The 13,994-nt window shown below is 49.9% G+C and overlaps 1 protein-coding gene across 3 annotated transcripts in view; it reads right to left on the bottom strand.

Moving 5' to 3' along the window:
• KIF1C (kinesin family member 1C) overlaps nucleotides 1–13,994 on the bottom strand; it is a 54,132-nt gene that overhangs the window by 26,476 nt on the left and 13,662 nt on the right. For all 3 annotated transcript variants that reach the window (XM_081167742.1, XM_081167744.1, XM_081167743.1), the window contains one exon: nucleotides 6,590–6,734. In XM_081167742.1, coding sequence (XP_081023868.1) covers nucleotides 6,590–6,695 — 106 coding nt within the window. In that variant the 5' untranslated portion in view covers nucleotides 6,696–6,734. The remainder of the gene's footprint in view (nucleotides 1–6,589; nucleotides 6,735–13,994) is intronic.

Below are 13,994 nucleotides of genomic sequence, written 5' to 3'. Positions count from 1 at the left end.
GCCAGATGACCCTCTGCATCCCTTCCATCTCTGCAGCTTTTTATCCCCTCTGCTGGGTCGCAGAAGACAGCGCTCTTGGCTCAGAGGTTGGATGGATGCCCAGAGCAACCTGGCAGGGTTGTTTGGGGGATGAGAGGGGGAGAGAGAACCACGGGTGTCATCTTAAGAGCATATGAGCCTGGCTCCTGGGTCAGGCCTCTAGACCAGCATCCTGGGAACTGGGAAGCAGGATCTGAGCCGAAGAGCAACTCGCCCCTACTGCGTTTCCCAGCAGCTGGTGTAAGGATCGGTGCCTCCAATTGTGTAGGCGGAGCACAGCCACCCTGGCTAGGAGCCATCAGTAGCCCTCTCCTCCTCCATGAATTTGCCCAATCCTCTTTTAAAGCCTCTAATCTTGAGTTCCTTGGAGCAAAGGCAGGATATAAATAATACAACATAAAAATAATAAAACACTACAAGGGCTCTCCTCACTCTGGTATTTGGGTTTGGTGGTTGGCCTTTAAGGAGAGGAGGTTTGTCTCTAAGTATAGTAACAGAGTGACAGGGACGCGGGTGGCGCTGTGGGTGAAACCTCAGCGCCTAGGACTTCCCGTTCGCATGGTCAGCGGTTCGAATCCCCACGGCGGGGTGAGCTCCCGTTGCTCGGTCCCAGCGCCTGTCCACCTAGCAGTTCGAAAGCACCCTTAAGTGCAAGTAGATAAATAGGTACCACATTATAGTCGGAAGGTAAACGGCGTTTCTGTGTGCTGCTCTGGTGCCGGTTCGCCAGAGCAGCTTCGTCACGCTGGCCACGTGACCCGGAAGTGTCTGCGGACAGCGCTGGCTCCCGGCCTCTAGAGTGAGATGAGCGCACAACCCTAGAGTCTGTCAAGACTGGCCCGTACGGGCAGGGGTACCTTTACCTTTACCTTTTATAGTAACAGAGTAACAGAGTTCACAGGGACCCTCAAAGACCATCCAGTCCAACCCCCTGCAGTGCAGCAACCACAGCCAATGGTTGCATCTGGGAGGAAAGGAAGGGAAAGGAAGTTTCCTCTCCCAAAAGCTGAGAGGGTCTCCTTCCTCAAAGTAGAGCCAGGGCAAGACCAGCAGCGGAGGAAGCTGCTCAGGCACCTGGCGCGGCGTGCCCAGGGTTGGGGCAAGCCACCCATAGGGGTGGGGCGTACCATGGGGCCTCTGGAGTCTGCCTGCCTCCTCCCACTCAGCTGCGCTACAGCTGGGGGGAGGCAGCGGGCGGACCGTTTGGGCAGCACAGAGCCTGCACACGCCCAAACCGCTGTGTCTCTCTCCCAGGAGAGATGTGTGGCTCGGGCATGCTGCAGGCCCCGCAGTGAGTGCCGCCCGACATTTTGTCACCCCCCTCAGTGGTGACACCCGGGGCGGCCCGCCCACACCGCACCCCCCTTCCTCCGCCCGGGGCAGGACAGGGCGAAAAGCACCAGGGAACAAACACAGTCAACGTCTCCCCTCCCCTGCGTTCAACGTGCGTTCTAGGAAATCTGCAGACGGACCAGCACTGCGCTCCCCGCCTTGGAAAGCCAGCCCAGTGGCGTTACTCAGCCTCAGCTCTTGGAAAAACATTCCCTGCATAACTCGAATAGCTGCGGCTTTGAAGCTGCCCTCTCAGCACCCTGTGGGCCGGGGTAATGCGTTGGGGGAAAGGGGAATGGCTTCCTCTCTGCGGGCCACCCCAAGGCCACCAACACCTCTTCCTCCTCCAGCAGGTACCCCCTGCACAAGGGCCCCTCAGCTGTCCCGGGGCTAAATATAGACGGGGGTCAAGCAGCTGGTGGGGAGGCCTGGCAGGCACAGCGACAAACGCCAAGGCCAGGGAGCGAGATCAGGCTGGGGCACAGGGTGCACCGGGATCTGGACAAGGGCCTCCTGGGGTCAGCATCTTCTTCCTCCAGTAGAGGAAGACTGGGAGTGGCTGCCAGGACCACATAACACCGGTCCTGAGAGATCTGCGTTGGCTTCCAGTACATTTCTGAGCACAATTCAAAGTGTTGGTGCTGACCTTGAAAGCCCTAAACGGCCGCAGCTCAGGATACCTGAAGTAGCATCTCCACCCCCATCGTCCAGCCCGGACACTGAGGTCCAGCTCCGAGGGCCTTCTGGTGGTTCCCTCTCTGCGAGAGGCGAGGTTACAGGGAACCAGGCAGAGGACCTTCTCGGTGGTGGCGCCCGCCCTGTGAAATGCCCTCCCATCAGATGTCAAGAAAATAAGCAGCTATCTTATTTTTAAAAGACATCTGAAGGCAGCCCTGTCTAGGGAAGTTTTTAATATTTAATGCTGTATTTTTTTAACACCAGAGTGGGAGCCGCCCAGAGTGGCTGGGGAAACTCAGCCAGATGGGTGGGGTATAAATAAATAAATAAATAAATAATAAAAAATATAAAGAAAGACACATGGAGTTGGAAGGGACCTCTGAGGGTCATCTAGTCCAACCCCCTGCAATGCAGGAATCTTTTGCCCGACATATGGCTTGAACCCATGACTCTGAGATTAAGAGCCTCACACTCTGCCGACTGAGTGGTGTACTTGGAGGGACTCCCCTATGAGGAACGGTTGCAGCGCTAGGGGCTTTGTGGTATAGGGGAAAGGTGAGTAAGAGGCAACATCGGCTACTTTAAAATGAGGCTGCATTTTAAATTGCATTTTAACCTGTATTTTAAATTGGGGTCCCCCCCCTCTCTTTTTCCCCTATTACGTTTTTACTGTGATTTTATTGGTGTTAGCTGCTCTGAGCCCAGGCTCTGGCAGGGGAGGGCGGGGTATAAATAAAATTTATTATTTATTAACATGGTGGATGTTTGTAAAATTATCCGCAGCTAGAAGAAAGTGGATAAAGTTTCTCTCCCCCCCCCCTCTCTCTCTCTCTCTCATAAAACTGGAACTGGTGGATATGCAGGACCCCCCTGGTTGAAATTATCAATTTGTCCCTTGACACGGGGACATTCCCAGGGGAACTGAAGGAAGCAGTGGTGCGTCCACTCTTAAAGAAAACTTCATTAGATCCCTTAGACCTATCCAATTACCGCCCAGTTTCAAATCTTCCATACCTGGGTAAGGTAATTGAGAGAGCGGTTGCTGAACAGCTTGGTAGGTTTCTGGAGGAAACATCGGCATTAGATCCATTTCAGTCCGGTTTCCGTCCTGGTTTTGGGACGGAGACGGCTCTGGTTGCCCTAACAGATGATATCCGTAGACAACTGGATCGAGGCGGGTCAGGACTGCTGATCCTTTTAGATTTGTCAGCAGCCTTTGACATGGTCGATCATGATCTTCTGGACCATCGCCTTGCAGACGTGGGGATACAGGGTATAGCCCGTAACTGGTTGTGCTCTTTTATCTCTGGTCGGGGACAGAGGGTGGCACTAGGGAGGGAAATGTCGTCACGCCACTCCTTGGTGTGTGGAGTGCCGCAGGGCGCAATTCTCTCCCCAATGCTTTTTAACATCTTTATGCGCCCCCTTGCCCAGATTATCCGGAGCTTTGGGCTGGGCTGTCATCAATATGCTGATGACACTCAGCTGTATCTACTGATGGATGGCCACACCAACTCGGCCCCTTACACACTGACCAGATGCTTGGAAGCTGTGGCTGGATGGTTTCGTGGGAGCCGATTGAAACTAAATCCTTCGAAGACAGAGGTCCTATGGCTAGGTCGGGATAGCATGGGGATGAGGGACCAACTCCCTTCTCTTGCGGGGGCCCAATTAGTGCCATTGCCTTCCGTTAAGAGTTTGGGTATAATCCTTGACGCCTCCCTTTCCATGGAGGCGCAAGTCACTGCAACAGCCAAGGCGACATTTTTCCACCTTCGCCGCATCAAGCAGTTGGTCCCTTACCTTTCCCGCCCCGACCTGGCCACAGTGATCCATGCGACAGTCATCTCCAGGCTTGACTACTGTAACTCGCTCTACGCGGGGCTGCCCTTGAAGCTGTCCCAGAAACTCCAGCGGGTACAGAATGCTGCAGCGAGGCTCCTCACAGGGTCTCTGCCATGGGAGCATATTCATCCAGTGCTTTTCAAGCTGCACTGGCTCCCGGTGGAGTACAGGGTCAGATTTAAGGTGCTGCTTTTGACCTTTAAAGCCCTTCACGGCCTAGGACCCTCGTACCTACGGGACCGCCTCGCCTGGTATGCCCCACGGAGAGCCTCAAGGTCCATAAATAACAACACCCTAGTGGTCCCAGGCCCTAAGGAAGTTAGATTGGCTTCAACCAGAGCCAGGGCCTTTTCAGCACTGGCCCCAACTTGGTGGAACGCTCTGTCTCATGAGACCAGGGCCCTGCAGGATCTGATCTCTTTCCGCAGGGCCTGTAAGACAGAGTTGTTCCGCCTGGCCTTTGGATTGGAGCCAATTTGATTCCCTCCACCTTTTTCTTTTTTCTTTTCCTTCTCCTGCAATGAGGCTCCATTTTAATATTTTAATGTTCCATTATTTTAATGTTGTATTTTATTTTTGTTTTTAAGTTCATCACTCATCTTGTTTTTATTATTGCTTGTAAGCCGCTCTGAGCCCGGCCTTGGCTGGGGAGGGCGGGGTATAAATAAAAATTATTATTATTATTATTAGTGAATGTTGGGAGATTCAGGAGGGATAAAAGGCACACAGCGCAAAGTTGAACAGTGGAACTCCCTCCCACAGGGGGCAGTGATGGCCACTAACCTGGATGGCTTTAAAAGAGAGTTAGACGAAGGCATGGAGGACCAGAGGGCTACCCCTGGCTCCTGGCCACAATGCCTAGGCTCTGCCTTCGCAGTTGGAGGCAGCGATGCTTCCCAATTCCAGTTTCTGGAAACCACAGGAAGGGAGAAAGTGCTCTGGGCCACGGACTGTGCCTGCGGCTTCCCCACTGAGTCATCTGAGAGAACAGGAGGCTAGACTAGGTGGGCCACTGGAACTTGAGAAAGTTCCTTTGCATGGCCTTTCTCATGGCTTTTAGTGATTCAAAAAGGGCAAAGCAGCCAGTCCTTTCCGTTCTGTAGGCTTCGAAGGGGCTGTTTGCACAAGGACAGGATGGGAAGAGGGTCTGGCGTGTCCGCAAAGCCCACTCCCCACCCCTCTCCCAGCCACCACCAGGCGACAGGATTAATTCAACTTAAATGAGCCCCAAAAGGTTTATCCAGGGTGTTTTTATAAGCCCAGGGCTTGTTGACTTGCTCAGCCAGCCAGAATCACACACAATTCTTCTTCCCATATAACGCTTTAAAAAAAAAAAAAACACACCTACAACTTTCTCGTCAACTTCCTTTCACTGGCAGAGGAGCAGACAGTTGTTTATCATCGGAAAGACTCCTTGGAAAAGGTTTTGTAAGACGTTTCAAAGGCTTAATAAAATTAGCAAATGCAAGGTCCCCGTCCCCTGACACCGCCTTAACAAAATGACTCCCTCTCATGTGATTTTTATTCTACCCCCCCTTCCTGAGCCGTTGCAAACTTTTTCCAAACTGGGCTTTGTTTTGCCTAAAGTTACAGAGCAGGAAGAGTGGGCTGGCTGGATGCAGCGGGGGGAGAGAGAAGACCAGCCAAACCACCCGCCCTCCATTAAAAAAAGGCCTTTTGCGGCTGGAGGTGTCCCAGAAGAACTCAGGAAGCTTGGTACAGGCAGCTCTTGGCAATTAATGCTTTGCCCTGATTAACTGATTTAATTAAGCCAGGCCATGTGACAGGCATTACAGGTGACATTCTGGGGAGGTTTAATTAAAGTGAGCAGCAACTCAAAACAGCAAGCAGCTTGTTCAGAGGGCAGCCCACGGATGGAGGCTCAAAGCTCCTCTTCAAATAGGAACCGCAGAGTTGGAAGGGACCCCCAAAGGTCATCCGGCCCAAACCCCAGCAATGGAGGAATCACAGTTAAATTATCCCTCGGCAGTACCAAATTTCAAGAGAAGGGGGAGGGGTGGGTTTAAAGTGCGAAAAAACCCCACTCCTCACCCCACCCCCTTTGTTGCCCCCTGGGCAAGAAAGGGAAGCACCAGCCTTTTTCCTGGGGAGCAAAGGCAGGGAATGAGCCCAAGTCACCAATGGCATTTCCAGGGAGGGCCGTGAGACACGCCCTGGCTCTGAAAGCCCAGAAGGTTTCTGCCAGCCAGTGTTGCCAATACTGAGCTTGGTGGATCAAAAGTCTGGCTCCATGTCAGGGATGTAGGAGGCTTCCTTGTTTTTCAACAACTTCTTCCCATAACGTGGCTGCAACCCCAATGATGTGGGTGCTTTTTGGTGGGATCCAAACTATCGCATTTTTTAAATTTTTATTTCACAAAATTATTACACCGCAGGATAGCAGAGACTGAAACAGCAGCAATTATCAGTAAAAGCAACATTCAAAAAATAAAACCAATCAATAAACTTAAAAACAGATGAAAACATGCATGATCCACATTCAGGGCAGGTTTATCTAAATAAAAATGTTTTCAGCAGGCACCAAAAAAGAGTACAGCGAAGTACTGCTTGGCGTCCATCGGCAGGGAGTTCCGAAGTGCAGGTGCTGCCACGCTAAAAAATCGATTAGGCTCAAAGACAGATGGACACACACACACACACACACACACACACACACACCAACAAGGCCACTTACAGGTTGTTTTCCCCTGCATCTGAATGATACATTTGGCGTCCCGGCTGATTTCGCGGGCGTTGAATGGCCGGACCCGGACGGCCACTTTGACGGAAGCGCCGGCCATTTGGGGTCAAATTTGGCTGCAGCTCACAGGTGGGATTACCTGCAAAAACGGGGAGGGGGGGGAGAGAAAACAAAACACACTCTTTTATTTTCAGCACTTTTCATCCAAAGCTATTTTGGTGGCTGGATGGGTGGGCAGAGGGGGGATAGACACACATCCTGCCTCAAGAGCCACAAAGGAAATTTGCACTGACTAGGGATGAATGATCACACGCTGTCCCTTTTGATAAACTCCATTCTGCCCTGTTTCCAGATTAAGGTGGCCCATCTTCACTAATTTAACATCAAGGCTGGTTGAGCACCGACTCTCCACCCTGCAAGCAAAGCCTTGGAGCTGTTGCCGAGAAAAAAATCACCACCGCCCTTGGCTCCAAGCCAGAGACTCAGGCAGGCAGGCCTCTCGGTGAGACAGGTGAGCTTGTTCAATGGGCTTTTAAGGCATAATAGCCTCCCAAAGTATGGGACGCGGGTGGCACTGTGGGTTAAACCACAGAGCCTAGGCCTTGCCGATCAGAAGGTCGACAGTTTGAATCCCCGCAATGACGGGGTGAGCTCCCGTTGCTCAGTCCATGCTCCTGCCAACCTAGCAGTTTGAAAGCATGACAAAGTGCAAGTAGATAAATAGGTACCGCTCCGGCGGGAAGGTAAACGGCGTTTCCGTGCACTGCTCTGGTTTGCCAGAAGCGCCTTACGTCATGCTGGGTACATGACCCGGAAGCTCTTGGCCGGCTCCCTCGGCCAGTAAAGTGAGAGGAGCGCCGCAACCCCAGAGTCGGCCACGACTGGACCTAATGGTCAGGGGTCCCTTTACCTTTACCTCCCCTCCCAAAGTAGTTTACATCCACATGAAGCCCAACAACAAAACCAGATTAAAATACCCCAATTCCACACCAAGCGTACCAAATGAACAAAAAAATAACCTATTCAGCTCTGAAGAATTACAGTCTGATGCCCTAGATCAGTCCTCTAGATTAAGCCGAAATTAGAGGTTACCTTTAAGGCCCATTTAAAATTAGGGTGAGGCCCTGGAACAGAAATCTGTAATGGGGCAGGCATGGCCACTGAGGAGGTCCCACATACAGTGTTAAGAGGCTCAGATATATACGGTAAACTAGGCGCCAAATGGCTCCTTAAGCCAGTCACAGTCACTGAAACAGAATGCCTAGTTGCCATTTGGGGGCTAGACGGCTCCCAAGTCGTATTTGTCAATATGACTTTTTGGTTCTTGAAACTCGTTCTGGTTGTGCAGGTAAAATATCGTAGATAGAATTCTATAGGATGTGTTGCTAGAGTGTGAAAACAGGCAAGATCTAAGGCACCTCCAGGTGGTGGAGACGTCGGGCGCCAGCCGGGCATCTTTACTTGGGTCGCAGGTGGCCGATAGCCAGGTGCAAAAAGCACCTGGTGAATTTCGAATGCTGCCCACAAGTCTAATTGTTCTTACATGTGGGTGCTCCAGCAGCCAATCTGACACGTGCCCCCGTCACCCCCAAGAGACACCCCTTCTTGTTTCAGATAGAGAGGAGTTCTGGGGTGTGGGTACTCAGAAGCGAGACAATGGCTGCTTCTACACACCTATAAAAAACGCTCTAAAAAAACTGTTTTAAAGTTCACAATGGAACATTTCAAAGTTCCAACTTCAGCTCTACAGCACCACTGGTTTCACAGTGTTATAACACATTTATAACTTGAGTCCAATATCGCTCTGGACATGCTCAAAAGCAATCTTTCTGTTGCACTACAAGCTGTCCTTAAAACAGGTTCCACGAATGAGCTGCAGAGGATTAAAGTAAATGTTTGCCTGCCATCTGAAAACCAAAACATTGAGTCATAGCTGTCCAGCAGCAGGGTAATCATAGCTTGGGCCAGGACGCATCATGCGTAATGCATGTGCGCAGGTGTGCTTCTCCAAAACAGTCTCTAGGGCCCACCCCATTCCTGTGATTGCGATCTGTTTTAGCTGCTTTAAATTGTGACATTTGGATTGTTTGACATTTAAGCTCTCCTGCTGGTGAAGGATGGGGGTTAATAAATATGAATGACGATGATAATAATGATAATAATAATAATAATAGACATTCATACAAGTGTAGGTCCACATTCATAAGAACATAAGAAGAGCTGTTGGGTCAGTATAGCATCCTGTTTTCCCAGTGGCCAAGCGGATGCCCCAGTAGGAAACAAGCTAGCAGGATTCGATCATGAGAGCAACGCTCTCTTCCTGTGGTTTTCAGCAACTGGTATTCAGAAAAATAGCTGCTTCCATCTGTGACAGCCAAGCCAAGCTATCCTGGCTAGGAGCCACCCATAGCCCCATACTTTTCTTTTTTTAAAAAAAAAAATACATATTTTACCAACAACCAAAACACAAACAGTGGAAACCCCCCCAGGCGGCTGATACATTAGGTGTACATAATCCATAATAACATATTCAAATCAACCATATGTACAATTTTATAACACTCCTCCATCCACAAGGTTTATTTTACTTTTAACATTTTAATTGCCCCAAATTGTTCAAACCTACCCAAATAATTCAATATCTTCTCAAACCAATCCTCCTCTTTCTCACTGACCTTAAACCCTTTCATTCTGTGTATCTTCACAGTTAGATATTCTAAAATTATAATATTATTCAGTTCCTCCATTGGTTCACCCCTAACTCTTCTGCATTTTTCCAATTACTCGCTATAACCTGTCTAGCTGCAGTTACCATCAATTTTACCCATTTACATTCCTCTTTTGTTTTTAACTCGGTGCTACTCAGACTAATAAGCACCATTAATTTAGATATTCCCACCTTCCTACCCACAGTTCCCGATATTTCTATACCAATCTGTTTCCAAAATTCATTAACTAACGGACAATCCCACCACATATGACTGTACGTTCCCATCACTCCACATTTCCTCCAACAATTCTTACTTCCAGATTTTGTAATATGATATAACCTCACAGGTGTATAATACCATTTTTGTACCAACTTCAACCCTTCTTCCTGGATTATCCTAGAGGTGGCAACAAAGGGTGGTTGCCGAAAGATTCTTTCCCATTCTTCATCTAAAATCTGTTCCTGAATTTCTAACTTCCAATAATATTCTTTCAAACTTTCCTTTGGTGATTTCCTCTTATCTAATAACACCTTATACAATTTTGAAACTATGTTGGCCCTATCTGTCCTAGGACAGATAGGATCATAGCCTTATACTTAAAGGTAAAGGGACCCCTGACCATTAGGTCCAGTCGTGACAGACTCTGGGGTTGCGGCGCTCATCTCGCTTTATTGGCCGAAGGAGCCGGCGTACAGCTTCCGGGTCATGTGGCCAGCATGACTAAGCCGCTTCTGGCGAACCAGAGAAGCGCACGGAAACGCCGTTTACCTTCCCGCCAGAATGGTACCTATTGATCTACTTGCACTTTGACGTGCTTTCGAACTGCTAGGTTGGCAGGAGCAGGGACCGAGCAATGGGAGCTCACCCCGTCACAGGGATTCAAACCGCTGACCTTCTGATTGGCAAGCCCAAGGCTCTGTGGTTTAACCCACAGCGCCACCCGCGTCCTAGCCTTATACTTAATCCTCTCTTAAAGCCATCCAAGTTAGTGGTCTTCACTGCCTCCTGCAGGAGGGAGTTCCATAGTTTAACTAGGCGCTGCATAGAGAAGGATTTTCTGCTACCTGTCCTGAATCTTCCAATATTCAGTTTTATTAGAATTCTCATGTTGTGAGAGACTGGGTGGGACGTTTCTCTACTGACTTAATTCTATAAACTATGTCGCCTCTTCTCCCCAAAGCAGTCAGGGTCATTTGTGGCGCCTGCAAAAACAGGCTCAACATCACATTTTCAAAAGATCAATTAGTCTAAAAATCAGGAGCAACATCTTCCAAAGATCAGGTTACTGGAGGGGGAAAGTGGCCTCCAGCAAGACTTCAGAGCTGCTGATTTTAATCTGCCAATCGCAGCCGGAGCTCTTAAGCAGGGCAAATCCAGGGATGTTTGGGTTGGGACATTCTGCACATTCAACACAAAGGAAGCAGAGAATTAAGTCCTGGGCGCACAAGGCAGCAGCGTTTGAAGGCTCCCAGCTGCCACAACCACCGTCGCAAAAAAAGGAAAAGAAGCCGGCTTCCGGCCCTTAAAGCTGTGAGGAGACATTTGAACTTGGGCACACTTTGCGAAATTTTAAGGACAGGGAGGCAGGAATGGTGTTTAGCAGGATTCCCAGAGGTCAGGCAGTATTCTGCCTAAACCTCTGTCCCTCTGCTGCACCATGACAAATATAGACTATGAGTAAATGTGAAAATTTGCATGGAATCATAGAGTTGTAGAATAGGAAGGTACCACAGAGGGCTACCCAACCTCTGCTTAAAAACTTCCAACCCAGGAGAGTCCACCACCCTCCAAGGTAGTCCGTTCCACGGTCCAACAGCTTTTTACTGTCAGAAAGGTCTTCCTATTCCTGACGTTATGCAACATACAGCTGCTAAAAATAACACAGCATCTAGAGCTGTTAAAAAGGACACAGCACTCCTCCAAAAGTGAGGGGAGAAAGCACAGCCATCGTGGCCAGTAGCCGCTGGTAGCCCAAGCATCCTGGCAACAGAAGGAGCCGGCTGCGATTTCAGCCTGCAAGGATGAAGGGTCGGCAAAAAGGCTTTACTGCCGGTGCCTCAAGCTCTCAGACAACTTTGCGGCATTCTTAACAGCAGCGGTTTCCACCGTTCGAAAGCCACAAGGCGGGATTGCGCCACTTAAGCAAGCCCACAGAATTTGCATGATGTAGAAAAGCAGGGTTTGAACACATTTCAGGATATCTGGGATTGGGAGGCGGGGGAGAGAGAGCATGTGCAAATCTCTAGGCCCCTTCTGCTTCCTCCCCACAACTGTGTTTCCAAGCTGGGATTCCAGGGGGCAATTTTATGTCATTTTCTGACTTTAAAATACAGAGGCGGACTTTTCCAAGGGCTTCTAGATGTTAGAAAAAGGCAGGTGTTGGATGACACCTGAGCAGAGCTCACCATTTTCATTCTTCCACCATCAGGGACTACAGTCAGTAAGTACAAGCCCCCCGCCCCAGCTGACTCTTCTTCCACCCTCCCCACCCCAGCGATAAATCATAGAATCATAGAGTTGGAAGAGACACTCAGGATCATCTAGTCTAGCGGTTCTCAACCTGTGGGTCCCCAGACGTTGTTGGACTACAACTCCCATCATCCCTAACCACTGGTCATGCTGGCAAGGAATGATGGGAGTTGTAGTCCAACAACATCTGGGGACCCACAGGTTGAGTCAGCACTTATTGCTTCCACAGGTGTGTGTTATAAGCAGAAGAGATGGTTTGGGACTCAGATGGGACCCACCACCACCCCATTTTGATCAATTTGACAGTAAACACAAACAAACAAAAAAACCTGCCCGCGGTCTTCAAAAAGATAAAACAATAAAATTATCGGTAAGTAAAATCAGCAGCGATAGTAACGATAAAGACTAAGAACAGATTAAAACTCGCATCAGCTTTCTAAACACCTGAGCAGGCTTGTCTAGCCAAAAATGTTTTTAGCAAAAGAGTACAGTGATGCCAACAGGCAGGGAGTTCCAAAGTGTAGGTGGCCGCAGACTGAAATATCTAGTTCTCACATGTGGAAGGAGTATTATGTGGCACTTGTATATTGTGCCTGTTCTGCCGATGGAAGCAGTGGAGTGAACATCTCCTGAAGCCATTTCACAAACCATTTTTGAAGCCTTCCCGAGCATGGGATGCTATTGCAGGAAGCCCAAAGCTGGCAGCCGCAGACCCCCAAAGCCAGGAAACCAGGCTCTAATGTTTAACAGCCAAGCCTAGGGAGAAGAGTCCTGTTGGATCAGGAGGAGAACTCAGCTAGTTTGACACCAGCGGACTACAGTGGACAGGAGCTGTTGAACCATCTACATTTGGTTAAAGGTGCTTCCAGCCCCTGAGGGTACCCAAGTCTCCAGGGACACAGCTAGATCCAGACCCCCCCCCCCCGAAACTGCAAACCTGCTCCTTCAGCGGGAGGGCAACTCCATCCAGGGTCAGCAACTGATTTCTCGGACACGGGAGCTAGTCACCCACAGCGCCTCCATCTTGCCAGAATTCAAGATCAGCCTTTTGCAAACCTGGCTCCCTCCAGGTGTTCTGGACTACGATTCCCATCGGCTGCGCTTGGCTGGAGGCTGATGGGAACTGTAGTCCGAAACATCTGGGCGGGGCCCACCAGGCTGTCAAAAGGCTGATCTGGAAAAATACCTGGGAACTACGCTTGAAGGACTTGTTGTGAGTCTGGGCTGGGCCAGGCCTGCTGAGTCACGGCAGATAAAAACATGTACGTTTCACAACCACCCTGCTCTCTTCTCTCTCACACACACATGCACACCTGTTTATAGCTGTCATTTGGGGTTAGAGGCGCACAAGTTTTCCTTTCCCAATAGCATGCCGCCAACACGCAGGCAACGGCGAAACTGAAAGCTTGGAAATGGTACTTTGGACTGCCCCCAGCGCTAAGCAGGAGACGGCCAGCAGTGTGGCAGGAGCACGTTTTCCTTGCACTCTCGTAACTACTCCAGAACTCGTGAGCATCTCGTGAAACTGAATGCTGGAAGGTTCAGGACAGAGAAAAGAAAGTCTGTCGCACGGAGCAGAGTTTATGTTCTATGTCTTGACCAATGAGTTTATAGGCCCTCTTCAACACCAGAATAGGCAGCTTGCAGCATGACTCTTTCCTGCAAAGGAAAATTGCGCCGCAAGTCGAACGTGGGGTTGAGCTGCAAGTCAAAGCACAAATCTGCTTATCTTCAGAGAAAGCAGAAAATATAGAGTGGGATGGGGGTAAAGCCCCCTCCTCCCCAAACTGAGCCCCTTTTAAAAACACAATAACACGCGTGCCTTCTCCGCCCACAATGTGATCCCAAGGACATGAAAGGAAGACAAGGGGGGGGGGCAGAGATAGAGGAATAAAACTCCTTGCTCACATGATGGCCGATGACAGCTAAAAAGGGATTATTTTTAGCCAAGACAGCTGTTCCCTGGCAACCGAGAGCGGGAAGGGAAGAGAGATGAAACAGGCCAGGCGTGCATTTTGCACAGAGGCTCTGGCAAGAGGCTATCAAGCGCGCAACTCCTCCGCCCCACCCAGCCAGCTTACAAACAGAGCCTGGGCACCTTGACCCCCACCCCCCACCCCCAGAAAGATCATGACCTGAAGAATATCAGAAGAGCCTGCAAAGGGAGCCCATCTCGTCCAGTATCCTGTTCTCACAGTGGCCAGACAGCTGGCCATTGC

This window comes from Podarcis bocagei (assembly GCF_964188305.1).
Source record: "Podarcis bocagei genome assembly, chromosome: 13".
Lineage (NCBI taxonomy): Eukaryota > Metazoa > Chordata > Lepidosauria > Squamata > Lacertidae > Podarcis > Podarcis bocagei.
The sequence above is the reverse complement of the archived record's forward strand: the minus strand, read 5'-3'. Positions and strand labels throughout refer to the sequence as shown.